The sequence below is a fragment of the Pavona decussata genome, unplaced genomic scaffold, assembly GCF_977016875.1.
Source record: "Pavona decussata unplaced genomic scaffold, jaPavDecu1.1 SCAFFOLD_38, whole genome shotgun sequence".
Classification (NCBI taxonomy): domain Eukaryota; kingdom Metazoa; phylum Cnidaria; class Anthozoa; order Scleractinia; family Agariciidae; genus Pavona; species Pavona decussata.
Window position 1 is genome coordinate 6,129,931 of NW_028145460.1, and position 13,602 is coordinate 6,143,532.

Here is a 13,602-nt window from a genome sequence, read left to right on the forward strand (position 1 = left end):
ATCTGTCCTTGCCTTGTGGGTATGCAATAAGGCTACATTATTAAAACGTTGCTGTTTTATGTTAGCACGCAACCACGTTTTCACTCTTCTTGCCATGGAAAACGACCGCTCACATGTAGCACTTGTGACAGGATTTACCAACAGGAGTTTACAAATAACAATAACCTCAGTTATCATGTGTCTCTCGTGATCAGTAAGACTCTTAACCGCTTTCAAACATCGGCAAAGCAATTAATCTGCGCATCCTTGATCAACACTTTCAAAATTTCGAGTTGGGAAAAAAGATATCCAGTTCTTACTTTCTTACTAATCGTCAGCATAATTTTCTTTCTTGTAGTCCATTTGTTAGTATACGTCTTGCGAGCTCAAAACGCCTGTCAGAATAGACTCCATATTGGAGTATGCTTTGAAACTAGGCTGATCAAAACGTTCTTCAATGGACGAGACTATTACTGAAATCTAGTGCTTCAAAGTAGACTGATTCTTCGATATACTTGCTCAGGAGTCACAGGGAAGAAAGGCGTTCCAGTTCCAATCTCAAATCTTCCAGGAGCTCTTTTGTTTCTTGGTACCTCAGGCTCCGTAATAGAAACATGAAGCTGTTTATTGCGAAGCACTGTTTGATAAAAAGTTGCAAAACAGTCATCATTTCTGATCTTCTTGAGTGCATCCTTCGTCAGCTTGGCATTGTGTTGTCCACTGGTGGCTGACATGCCTTTTGAAAGAAATTGGAAATCTTGGAGGGCCTTTTCCGTTTGCATCCTTTCCGACTCTCTTCGCGATCCATATTGCCCTTGCATGTGAGCCTCCTGATTGCTGGTAGTAGTTGGATTGCATGTGCGACCCAGGGTGACTGCAGCTGTGCATCAGTCTTCGTTTGAGGTACTTCTCGCGATATTTCACGGAAGTAGCAGAAACATGCCATTGCTCCTACATTAAGTGTGCCGTACTGATTACTATACCGTCTCCGTCAAGAGTTGTGGGTTTCTGATGAAACTCATGGAAGTAATTAAACAACGACTTCTATAATAGAGCTTAAGAGAAAACATAGAAACCATGCCCTAGGAAGGGCCGCCATATTGCATGTCATAAATGAAGAAATCAATTTACGTTACCGCGTACCACAACGCTCACTGGCGAAAGTCTTCATTAATTATCGTGTATCTATGAAAGCAGTAAAACAGTAATTTTACATTTGAAAAATATTTTTTTCCAAAATTATTGGGGGGCTGGAGCCCCCCCATTCCCCCCCCCCCGGCTCCGCGGTTCCTGAATAGGCGAGAGAGGTTGCACTGAAAGAAGAAAACGAAAATTTTGAGATTCACATTTTTTCACTGACACTCAGTGCGCTGATTTCGATACAACTGGAACTCTGGTTTTACCTTTAGATAACTGATCTACTTATAATGTCTGTCTAAATTGTAAAGTGAAGAGTCCGAAAAGCTTGCAGTATGAGAGAGAAAGTAAAATTGAAATTTGTGCATTTTCGTTCATACTGCAAGCCAATTTCCGGTAGACACTAAAGGGCTGACTGAGAAACAGAGACTCAGATACGAGAAGTAAACATTTAACTTAAACATGTTCAGTTCTTTGCCCGAGTTGCCAATGTAAAAACAAAAAGTCTTCCGTCTTTTCATTTTCCCTCTCCTCTCTCTTCTTTCTCCTTTCTTATCTATTTTGTATCATTATTACCCTTCTCCGAGCCAAAACAACCAGATTCGGCGCATGCATGTCGCTTTACGAAACTTAAAGTACCCAAGTTTTTCAAACAATTCGGCTAGGATATATATCTACCCTTAGTTTAGAAAAAGGTGGCCGATGAAAACTTGACAGTGCTTTTCGCGAAATCAGTGACACTGAATCACGGGTTTTATGGCCCCGAGGTTCAGATGGGAGGAAGAAGAGAGCTAGAGCTTGAGAGGGAACTTTTCGCAACTTTGGAGAACTAAATGCGAGGAAACCGAGACCACTTGAAGTATGAAGAGGAAACGACATTTTGAAATTTATAAACTTCCCGCTTTATACTGCAAGCTATTTCGATAGAAGGAGCAGTGTCCCTTTTGTTGCAACTCTATATGGAAACAATATCCGAGTATGAAAGCGAATGGCTAAGAGAGCTTACAACACGAGAAGGAATGAAAAAATGTAACATTTGCGTATTTCCCCTTTTGAAAAACCTTCCTTTGGGTTCCTGGAGTACGCTAGTTCGCGGATCACTGAATGAGAACATGCTGTAGTGTCGACTGATAAAACTGCACGCATGAATGTGTTTCATCGGGCCGAAGACTTAAAGGGCATGAGGAAAGGCTCCACGTTCCTCTCATAAGTTAGTTAATATCGTAGCCGGAATAAACGCATACCTCAGTGACTGACTATCGCGTAACGCGCAATCTGATTGGCTACACGGGTGCCGTCTATCGATCGATAGACGGCAGTTTGTCAGAGCGCGCGATTTAGCATGTATCATTGCACAAATATATCAAAATTTTTGAAATAAAAATATTTATTTTGCTTCCTAGATTGATCACTGAGGTATGCTAAAACAGTTAGACGGCTCGCTCTCGGTTTCTATCGCCTTTGATAGTTCAGCCGATAGAAACCTCGAGCTCGCCGTCTAATTGTTAATTAGAAAGTTATCGTACGGTTATCGTAAACTCCCCCCCCCCCCCCCAACTCAACCAACATCGTGAACCTCAATTTCCTATCAAACTTCTTTAATTAATCCTGTCGCTTAGAAATTGAAAACAAATCTACCCACATAACTGATTTATACACGTCGGAAAAGCTACGGACTGGCATTGAAATCAAGCTAATGATACACCTACATAAGAGTACACAAGTAAAAGTGTTCTATGTTGTCGTGCAATTTTTTTGAAAAAAGAAGTTAACTTTCTATTTGATGCAGTTTTAGACAGGGACAAGATTATACGAGCCCAAATGGCTGATAATTTTATCGGAATATTCTATCTGAAAAGTTCGCAGTCAGTTCTAGAGGGTATGGTAATTCAAGCCAGTCTTTCTGGAATTGGATTTGTTGGTTTAAAAACTTCGCCGTGTATCGCAGAGTTGGCATACACTCCAGACTCGTCATGCCACGTGTTCAATCCGTGACGCCTGTAATCATCAACATCTGTGAACTGTGAGTGACACTTCCGCCAAGCAGCAGATCGGTCAGGCTCTGGTGGAGCGGTCTGTGGATGAAAAACAACCATTTTACATGTTATACATAAAAGTAACTGAAATAACTGCAAGGCTGCTGTGACTGCGTAGAGAACTTAACACGACAGCGACATGATAGAGACCAAACCGAGAGTCAAAAATGCAACCGTGGACCGGCTGTTTCGAGCAGGTTGGCGCAGTGGTAGAGCACTCGCCTTTCACCAATGTGGCCCGGGTTCGATTCCCGGACTCATAATCGTCATAAGTGGGCTGAGCCCGGGGGGGGAGGGGGGGTACTCCCTTATATGGGCTATATAGGTATGTGCGGCGCCAAAGGGTATGGTTTTTCGGATGTTTTGGTCATAAATAGGGTATCGCTTTTAGCCATTTTGGTAATAAATAGGGTAAAGATTTTTGCACTCTAGTCCTGGGTTCGATTTTTTTTACAAGAAGCTACTTCAGGTCATAAATAGGGTAGGGAAAATCGCAGATTTTAGTCATAAATAGGGTAAGGGTTTTGGGAAGCGGGCTGCACACCCCTACCCAATTTTTTTTGGAGTACCCCCCCGGGGGGCTGAGTTTGTTGGTTCTCTATTCTGCTCCGAGAGGTTTTTCTCCGGGTACTCCGGTTTTCCCCTCTCCTCAAAAACTAACATTTGATTTGATTTGATTTGTGTTTAATTGAGTTGATTTGAGTTGCTTTGATTTAAAAGGGGATACCCTCGATAGGGATAACCTATGGTATCTCCTGTTCATGGTATCGACGCGATCAGATTGAATAAAGCCTCATTTTTATTTATTAACATGGTGTAGCAGCAAAAAATAGAAGTAGAATGTTCAACCATCAGTTTTCTTCTAAGACTCCGGATGAGCCCAAATTCAGATGTTTGCCAACGTCATAGCACGTGCGTTACAATTCTGGGTTGGTTACCGATAAGGAACGCAGACGTTCGTGAGCCACGGACGTAACCGGAAGTATAATTTTTCCTTTTTTGGCGTAGTTTTGCTCCTTACAACGCGGGGCAGGAAAAGCTCTTGTTGATGACTGTGGTTTGAAGATACAAACCCGATGGCATGAAATTCAAAACGCTCCAAAGAGGGAAAAATTGAATTTCCGATTGCCGTCCGTGGCTCAAAAACGTCTGTGCTTTAAGGCTTTAATTTAAGGGGAGGGGGGATCTTTATCCAGAAACATATTTAGGCGATATGATATTCTTGTAATTAGCGAGCGCCAGGACTCCTGGCGAGCGTGTTACAATTCTGGGTGGGTTACAATGACTTCTTTTGGCCGGTCATTATCCACAAACATGAAGGCTATCGTTACTGCCAGACTGAGAGACAAGGTTTTTGGCTTTTGATTCTGTTTAGTTTGTTTTGCTCGCTTGAATTGTCAGGCCATTTCTGAAGTAAATGAGGTACACTTTTATAAGGACTACTCGGCTTGGCTTTTTTCACACGCGCAGAAGTGGGAAACACAAAAAGGTACGAGATTTTATTTTCACAATTGATAGGGTCCACTGCATATTTATAATACTTTTCAATCGATTCATCAAAACAGCTTTCCTCTTGCCTCTGCGCACCCAGTTTCCCGCGTAAAAATCCAAGTTAATTACCCAACGTTCTCTTCGGGGAACGATCAAGTGTTCGAAACGGTCTGAGCCAGTACCGTCCAGTACCAGAGGAACCATTAAACTGGAGGAACTGGCCTTTACAACTCGAATAAGCCGTAAGCTTACCTTTTGCTGTTCATATGGATACGGGGGATTGTAGTCCACTCCGTACGTTGTGTCAAGGTACCTGCAGATAATTAATATCAAGCGATTAATTTCAGTATAATTATGTTCAGTGAAACACTGGGGGAGGGATTCTGTATGTATATATTGATCCAGCTTTGTATATTAAAGCTTACATGTTCTTTTTTAAGCTTAATTAAGCTACATTGTAATACTTTGCATTACATACGATGCAGAACGTCTAGAAAACTGTAAAACAAAATGACAGTGATTTTTCAACCAAGACCTAACTAACAGAAACCAAAATATTTTTCCTTTTGAACTTTTATAGAGCTCGGATAACTTACAACTGTCTTACGTCTCGTTTAATTTTTCCGATTACAGCCCTACCCAAAAGGATTATATGGCACTTGCCAATCAGTGACTGCAACAAAGCAGATGAACTATGTACATGTACAAATTATCACCTTTTCCCATGATCTGATGGATGCCTTGGAAGGACACTACCAAAACCTCTGTCAGGTGCTCCAGTGTCTCTGTTTATATATAAATAAATAAAAATAAATTAATTAATTAAAAGAAACAAATTAAAATTTAGTGATTTGTCAAACAACATTAGGGAGTGAGTGATTGTTCAAAAAATACATGTAATATACAGACGAGCCTTCCGTAAACGGACACCCTTGGGGCCAGAAAAACTGTCCGCTTAAGAGAGGTGTCCGCCTACAGGAGGTGTCCATTAGTGGATTTTCGACTGTTTATGTCTCACGTAATTTTAGTCAAATTTCCAGGATCTTGCTGTCTCAGTTTATTTTATTTTATTTTTTTGATGATTAGCTATCTTGGATTCATGATGATCATTTCTTAGCCTGCAGGTCTATGCCTGGATCCAGGCATTTAGGTAGTGGGGAGTGGTGGAAAGTACATTGTAAATAGATCAATAAACCAATATTAAAATTCTACTTTGGTTTTATGATGTCAGGCTAATAGTAGCCAGTGCGAGCAAGCTCTCTTTCGGTCAACTGCGAGAGGATTGGGGCCGATCGAGGCGGGAGCTTGTAACGTTTTGCTCACCCAACGCAAAATCCTCCCTCGGCTGACCTAAAGAGAGCTTGCTTGCAGGCTAGGCTAAAAAAAGTAGCCTGGGAATAAAACAAAATAAATTCATCCCTTAGCCTCAAATATGTAGTTTCTGTTGTATTAGTCGGCCCATTTAAGTCTCATAGCCTAGCCTATTGTGATGTAAGCAATTAAATAACTGTCCCTTCTCATCTTTTTCGCACTTGCAATATTATTTTGTTCATATGCTGATTTTTGCTGCTCCCCGCTATCTCAATGCCTGGAACAGGCTACAATTTCTCAGTTGCAAGGACAAAAACTTTAGCTGGTTTGCAGAACATACAGTATAATTCAACCTTCTTGGAGTCGCAATCTAATAAGGGCAAAATGGCTAAGTCTCAACTGATTTTCAGAAAATTGTTAGTCTCACTGTCTCCCAAAGTCTTGATTATTTATGTTTGTGTTTGTGTCTGTAATACAACAAAGCTTTTAAAGTGGTCATGTTAAAGGGGACATCAACATATTAAAATGTGCCGATTATTAAGATATTAAACTTGGACATCGTCATAGACCAGTTTTGATATCTTAAAATTTTTGCTTGACTTCAAGACTAATAGGGGATAAAAACAAAAGAAATTGATAATTCATCTCTGAACTTCAGTGTGATTTATTTTGTTTTATTCCTCTAAGCCTTGCAGCCAAGTAAGAATTTTAATATATCGAGACATAATTATTGGTCTATTGCAAATAGGATTGCATTCAGGTAAACTCAGCCTGAAACATACCCTCGGCCTTCAGATTAGGGTCATTTAGTGCTTAGCTGGAATTTATTTTACTACCCTCAACACCACCTAGGTTTGCTTGATATTTTTCTGTTCCCTATTTAACCCCTAGGTAAGAAATTATTTGACATGACTAGCAAAGATTCAGTCTAATGAAACATGCCAATGGCATGTAAAAACCAGTACACCTTCATGGGGTCAAAAGAAAAGCAAATTAATGCATGTATATGCCTTCAAACGGTAAATTCAGACCTTTCCAACACCTTCAGCTGTAAGTCAGGAGAATGAACTTATTTCTCTTCAATCACAGAAAAACTATTTTTTTTTTGTAAAGTAAATAAAAAATACCTTTGGAAATTAATGCTATTAAATGTAGTCATGTCAACCATTGGCCGCCTTGTTTCTCTTGTTTCAAAGTCACTTTTGAATTTCACAGCTTGCTCCATTTGGTCATGGCTCGTTGTATCTGGTAAAGACTGGAAAAAAAATTGGTGTTACAGATACAGACATTGTCAATGGCTCGTATGAGAAAAGATCAACTCAAGAGAAGATTTTTTTGGCAAAAAAGTGCTAAACACTTGTCAGAACTTAAATTGACAGGGATGTTTCTTCATGATACTGGCTCAAATATTCATAAATTTAAAGACTATGATGCATTTTCTCAAAATTAAAAAAATAATAAATTATAAATTAGGAGAGCCAGAGTACATGTACATGTAAATAATAATTATAATTATTTATTTTCTTTGTTCTTATATACCTCAAAACAGAGAGGAAAGGTGTTTTTTCAAGGGATTTTGGTTTATTTAGGGTAACTTTAAAAGGGCCATGTTTGTTTTGTTATTTTGATAGGGAAGGAGTGATGGAATTGTGGGGGATTCTGATTTACTTCAATACATATAGAAGGTTGCCATTCAACTGAAATAATTCTTCAGGAAAGCAACATTGTTTTAGGAAGGGGGCTTTTAGATAGCCGGTTATCAAAACAGTAAGCAGGGGAAACTTTTGTCAGTCCAAGATACATGTACAGTGTAGGAAGAAATTCAATACAGTTCAAATGTTAATTTCTTTTTTGATCGAGGGCCGAGGGCTACCTGATCGAATTTAATGCCACAGCAATGGTTAATTACACCTGACTGGCCTCAATTTAGCATGAAATTGTAAGGTCGCCTCACCCCATCTGTAACATTTCCTATGCGATGATATGTAGAATTGTGAAGATTTCTCTTCTGTGGTTGATAATCTTTGATGTCGTAGTCTTTGGGTTCAGCTTCCCTGGCTTGATGCCTAGATGAAATTATAAGCAATGTTTCAGCCTTACTTTTAATCTGTGATTGTTAAAAGCACGATACAGTAATGATTGTGAGAAAAACAGAGTGTACATGTTAACCATCCCACCCACTCCGAACCTCCACACACACTTCCTTCATCAACCATCCGCAGTGGAGTTAAGTGTACAACCAGGCGTTCGTTGTTTCCTCAAGTTTGATGATACAAATCACGGCCTGAAGGTGAACTCGATGCAAATTATTAATTTTGCTAATAAGTATTGTTTTCTCCCTTATTCCACAAACTCATCTATCAAATCTCTTCCGTAAAATGTGGACAGTAAATTTGTTGTAGGTCAGCAGACCGATCACAGAACTCATAGTGACGAATCAATGGTGAACAGCTTTAGGCTGTGTTAGCAACATTTTCGTTCACCAAATTTAAACAACGTTATATTTTTAGTGCCGGAATTTACTAAATCATACGATTTCATAAAACTCTACCCACTGAAGTCAAAACTTTTCGCTGGGAGATGAATGTGAAAACAGTGGAACACCGATGCAATCGAAGACAAATTTTCTGACAGGTCTCCATGATAGTATAGACTGTGACAATACTCACCAATTCGACACAAGAGTCGGTCTGGAATAATCCATGTGATCGGATCGTAAGAAAAGAGAACCCTTTCTTTCCACATAATCAGGAATAAAAGCCACGGGGTTAGGATGCGAAGCGGCCATAGTTGTAAGGATGATCTGTTTACACGAGTTGAAACAATAGTCGATCAATTTCACAGTTTACATAAAATCCATGGCAACGCTTAGCCTCACTTTCATTGGGGGAGTCCGCACGCAATTGATCAGCAGTTTTTGAAAATGGTGTCTTTTTGCGTCTCTCCAGGCGATCATCGCCTGTTTTACGAAAATTTTTGCCGTTTGCCACAGATAATTTTTCGAGAAAAGTATCTTTGAGGTGTAACGTAGCATCTTAGGGGTGAGATGCAAGCGAATTCGAGGTATTCGCAGCATTTCCAAGCTGCTAAGAACGCCCTTACGCGAGAACAATACGGAGATGCCTTGGCTCACATGGTGTTCCTAGCCAATGTGGAACCCTCAGCGAAAGAATTGCTAGAAGAAGACTTTATTGTCGCGTTACGCCACTGGAGCGAGGTTCTTGAACGCCACGGAGAGCTAGAAAAACTAATGGTTTGCCTCCAGGAAGCTTTGAAGCTTTATCCGCGGAGCGAGGTCGTTTTGATCAACACAGGAGCAAACTTGCTCAAGTTAGGATTCACTGATGAGGCCGCTTCGTGTTTTCGACGAGCATTGCACGTCAACCCAACGAGTATTAGAGCAAAGGAAAATCTTGAAAATATCTCAAATTTGTTAGTGGAGAGATGGCACTTCAGGATGCTTAATGACAAGAAGCGAAATGCAGCTTACAAACAGGCAATCTCCAATGCAATATCCCGGGGGCATGATGTAGTTCTGGACATTGGAAGTGGTACCGGTATTCTGAGTATGTTTGCAATTCAAGGAGGAGCAAAAGAGGTCTATGCTTGTGAAATGTCTAAGACCATGTATGAGATGGGCCGCGACGTATTGAAAGCTAACAACATGGAAACATTAGTTCACACTGTCCATAAGAAGTCAACTGATATAAAGGTGGGTGAAGATATCCCAAAGAAGGTTTCTCTTGTCGTTACAGAGACATTGGACTGTGGGCTTCTTGGTGAAGGGATTCTAACCACCATCAAACATGCCTGGTCTAACTTGCTTTTGCCTTCAGCTGAGGACTCGGCCCTGCAACCCTTGGACGTGAAGCCTGTTTCAAAAGTCATCCCAGGCGGAGCCATTGTTTATGGCATGGTGATTATGTGTGATGATATTAAGAATCAAACTAGAAGTAAACCAGTAATAAGTGGAATGAACATGTTTCCAGAATGTTGCATTGGGGGTGAAGTAATGGAGCAAAACTCAGAAGTGATGCCATCTGGAAATGTTGGCGATCAGTTGGAGCCGTACAACACAGAATGCTTGAACGGTCTCAAGGGTGGGTTCACACCTCTCTGTTGTCCATTCAAAGTTAGTGAATATGACTTCAATGATCCAAGTACCTTGTGTGAAGACAGAAATGTATATTTCAAGATCCCAGCAACAAAGGATGGCAGAGTTGATGCAATTGCAGTTTGGTTTGATTTGCTTTTAGATGAAGAAACAACTCTTTCCACTGGACCTAAGGATAACTCTCTCTGCTGGGAACAAGCGGTTTTTCCAGTCCGTTTGGACAGCGATGGTAATTTTTCTGACAATAATAAAGCTTCAGAGGGAGATTTGCTATCTGTTCATGGACATCTTTCTCAAGAATGTCTGAGATTGAGTTTTTGTGGCATTAAAACAAACGACAGTAACTGTGCATCTTTTGACAATGTCAAATTACCACAAGAGAAAGGAGTTGTTTCTACAAGAGGTAGCGATTCCTTAGATGAGGAAATTGAGTCTTGTTGTAATGTGACCATCATGCCACCTTCATACATGAGAAGACTGAATGATGAAATCTTCAACGAGCTTTATGATGATGTGATTTGTGGTGCTATTAAATCTCTGAAACCTGAACTGCATGCCATTGACTGTTCTAATGTTGGTCTGGAATCACAAGGAACCTTTAATGCTGACAGTAGCTTTGCATGCAATGTTCTTGATATTGCATATGGCCCCTCTTTGTTTTCCCTGTTTGCTTCTGGAGGCAAGGCTGATTGTGTTCTGTTGTCATCTCCTCACAGCACGGCATGGACAAACCGTATTTTGAAAGGAAACAATCTGCCATCTGTTATTGAATATGGTCCAAAGAAACTTGAAGAAATTGCCAAAGATGGAACAGGAAGAAAATGGAACGTTCTAGTCAGTGACATTGTTGAACCATCAGGAGTTATTCGCCAACAAGTCGTTGAAGATATAGTTTTTGCTCGAGGATGCTTATTGGGATCAGACAAGTTTCGAATCATTCCAATGGGGTTCACTCTGTATTGCATGTGTATTGAATCTCCCTTCTTATTTGCCAATTGTTGTATCCTCAACAAAGACAACACACTTGAACTCAACATTGGTCAGTTTGTCAATGAATTTCAAGTTACCACTCAGATTGATCTTGATCTTACAACTCTTCCTTTTACGGCACTCACTGACCATGTTAATCTGTTCAGTTTAAATTTCATGGAGGACTTTGTTGATGATTACAAACTCCTTTCAATGTTGGAAACTCATTGCCAGAAGAAGATCAAAGTTGTGAAGACTGGGAAGATACAAGCCATTCCTTACTGGTTCATAATACACATGGACAATGCTCGCTCACTGTCCACATACAGTGGTGCCTATGAGGAATCACACTGGAGACAAGCTGCCATTGTTTTGAAAGAAGAAATACATGTTGTGGCTGGGCAAGAACTTCTGATTTCAGCCTCATGTGTAAATAGTAGCATTTCTATAAAAGCGAAAATTGCTGAGGATTGATTTGTAAGTTGATGTTCTGAACTGTGTCATGTTTGTTACAGAGACTCTTCTATCAAATACAGTGAAGTAAACAGTATTGAAATAAATAGTTAAGTGTAATGTTTTTTTCTTGATTAATAGTCTAAAAAAATATGCAAAAAAACCAAACAACCTTTCGGTGTCATCTTGGCACCATTATCAAGTAAAGAATGTAACAGAAAAGATAATTTATACAGAAAGTAAAGTTGTGAAATAGAATAAATTAAATTAAGACTAAAAGTAACTGTCTGGTGTTAATTCAGTGAGGTGTTATAAAGTGAGAGTTATGTCCGTTCACTGGATTAGACAAATAGTCTCACACGAATGGAGTCTAACTGGATGTTTAGACTCGGTTTCTTCTTGCGGATCCACAAGCTTTCCCTGACATTTATTCTATTTCACAACTTTTATTTTCTGTATAAATTATCTTTTCTGTTGCATTCTTTACTTGGTAATGGTGCCAAGATGACACCGAAAATGTCCTTAAGTTTTTTTGCTTTTTTTTTTATAGTCAACTGTATTTCTAGATTTAATCTTATTAGAATAATCTAAAAACCCATTTTTTACAATAAATATTGGGTTGGTTATCAACAGAATATTTTGATTCATTCCTAAAGAGTCTGCCTCCTCTTGGTCTTTGTGCATGGTAGTTAACTGATGGGCTCCTAATTCAGGCCAATGATCCTATCAACTATCATACGATAGAAATGTCAAGCTTATAGTACAGTAGAACCCCGGTAACTCGAATCTGTAGGGAAACGAAAAACTGTTCGAGTTAGCGGGGTTTCGAGTTATCGGGGTCGATTAAAATATTCAATTTTCCAGGTTAACAATTAATAGTTTTTATTGATTTTCAGCACTCGGTATACAATACAGTGCAAATTCAACTTATTTTACGAGAAACTAATACATTTTGTATCTGTTTGGTGCACTAATATTCATTAAAATCAGATTGCTTCAGTCATTGATCTGGTGTTAGAATTCGATCACACGATAAGAAAAGCTAATGGGATATCTCAATGGGCATCCATGGCGAGTTATAAGAACCAGAAATTTGAGTTATCGCGGTAAATTTTAATGAGGGGAAATGAAATTTAGTTCGAGTTAGCGGGGTTTTCAAGTTATCCGAGTTCGAGTTAACAGAGTAAAAATGACTGAAAAGTTCTACTGTATAATCATGTTAAATAGCAATGAGTCATGAAACCAATCACTGGACACCTCAAGCTATAAACTGTCAGACCTTACTTGGGGGCTGCTTTCCTCCCTCCATTCCCCCCCCCCCCCTCCCCCTCCCCTTTCCTGTACAAAAGCCTGTACTGGGCAAGAGCTTCTTGAAATAACATGTCCTTCTCTGGTTCTCTGTTGGAATTTATGATTTCAAAGTTGTCAGTTGATGGCCAAGGGTAGCAAAGTGGTCCGATCAAAACAAATCAGTGACCTATTTGGAGAATACAGATGTACAATCTGTTAACAAAATCTAAAACAACTTGCAAGTGATCAGCCTGATACCCCTAGACAATAGTTCTTTGTTTATATCTCATCATAATTCCTGTGGTTCTATAACTTTTGAATTCATCCAATGGCAGAAGAGTGACCATCCAAACGAACCAGGCTTAACAAATGACACTTTCCACTTTCCTTGTAAGGTTTCTTATGCGTTGAATTTATGTACATACGTATTTCTTTCCAGGAACTCAGAAAGATTACTTGAACTGATTTTCATGCCTAACCCAAGGGTGATCCTCGGGTATATTAGCGATTTAGTGATGAGGAGGTGTAAAGCTTTGCGATGCTTAAAACGCAGCTTGATGTGAATACAAGGGCGCATGTTCCTGGCTCACGTAACATGGCTCTAATGCACCTATCAATGTTAAGCCCGAGGGGGGGGGGGGACCCTGGGCATATGTGGGGCATTTGACCTCTTTTGCCTTCCCCACCCTCGGGAGTTTGACTTAGAATCAGGGCCCCAGGTTGGGGACGTTTGCTTTTTTTTTTGCGAGGAGGACTGGTAGCTAGTCACGTCTGTGCCGGTCATCTTGGAATTCACTGGAGCGCTGGCTGGAAAGCACGGCT

At 39.9% G+C, this 13,602-nt stretch overlaps 2 protein-coding genes across 3 annotated transcripts; one reads left to right on the forward strand and one right to left on the reverse strand.

The window, feature by feature from the left end:
• Positions 1 to 2,701: 2,701 nt before the first annotated feature.
• Positions 2,702 to 8,808, reverse strand: LOC146483836 (cilia- and flagella-associated protein 95-like). 2 transcript variants are annotated; one of them, XM_085105977.1, is made up of 6 exons: positions 8,624 to 8,795; positions 7,909 to 8,020; positions 7,082 to 7,209; positions 5,360 to 5,428; positions 4,896 to 4,956; positions 2,702 to 3,191 (listed from the first exon to the last, which is right to left on the reverse strand). In XM_085105977.1, the coding sequence occupies exons 1-6, from the start codon at positions 8,740 to 8,742 to the stop codon at positions 3,006 to 3,008; spliced, it is 675 nt and encodes a 224-aa protein (XP_084962103.1). In that variant the 5' UTR covers positions 8,743 to 8,795; the 3' UTR covers positions 2,702 to 3,005. The 2 variants fall into 2 exon arrangements, with proteins under 2 accessions (XP_084962103.1, XP_084962102.1); XM_085105976.1 differs by lacking the exon at positions 2,702 to 3,191 and adding an exon at positions 4,596 to 4,813 and having other exon boundaries at positions 4,853 to 4,956; positions 8,624 to 8,808.
• A 55-nt stretch (positions 8,809 to 8,863) lies between these two features.
• Positions 8,864 to 11,659, forward strand: LOC146483837 (protein arginine N-methyltransferase 9-like). Its single transcript, XM_085105974.1, has one exon. It carries the CDS (start codon positions 9,001 to 9,003, stop codon positions 11,509 to 11,511), a length of 2,511 nt encoding a protein of 836 aa, XP_084962100.1. The 5' UTR covers positions 8,864 to 9,000; the 3' UTR covers positions 11,512 to 11,659.
• Positions 11,660 to 13,602: the final 1,943 nt, after the last annotated feature.

What these genes read in the sequence shown, in the direction of transcription:
- LOC146483837 (XM_085105974.1), top strand. Translation starts at nt 9,001, where the DNA reads ATGCAAGCGAATTCGAGGTATTCGCAGCATTTCCAAGCTGCTAAGAAC.
- LOC146483836 (XM_085105976.1), bottom strand. Translation starts at nt 8,742, where the DNA reads ATGGCCGCTTCGCATCCTAACCCCGTGGCTTTTATTCCTGATTATGTG. An exon ending in CCGACTCTTGTGTCGAATTG is followed by an intron (nt 8,021 to 8,623) that starts GTGAGTATTGTC and finishes AATTTCATCTAG; the next exon opens with GCATCAAGCCAGGGAAGCTG. An exon ending in CCATCAGATCATGGGAAAAG is followed by an intron (nt 4,957 to 5,359) that starts GTGATAATTTGT and finishes AATTATCTGCAG; the next exon opens with GTACCTTGACACAACGTACG.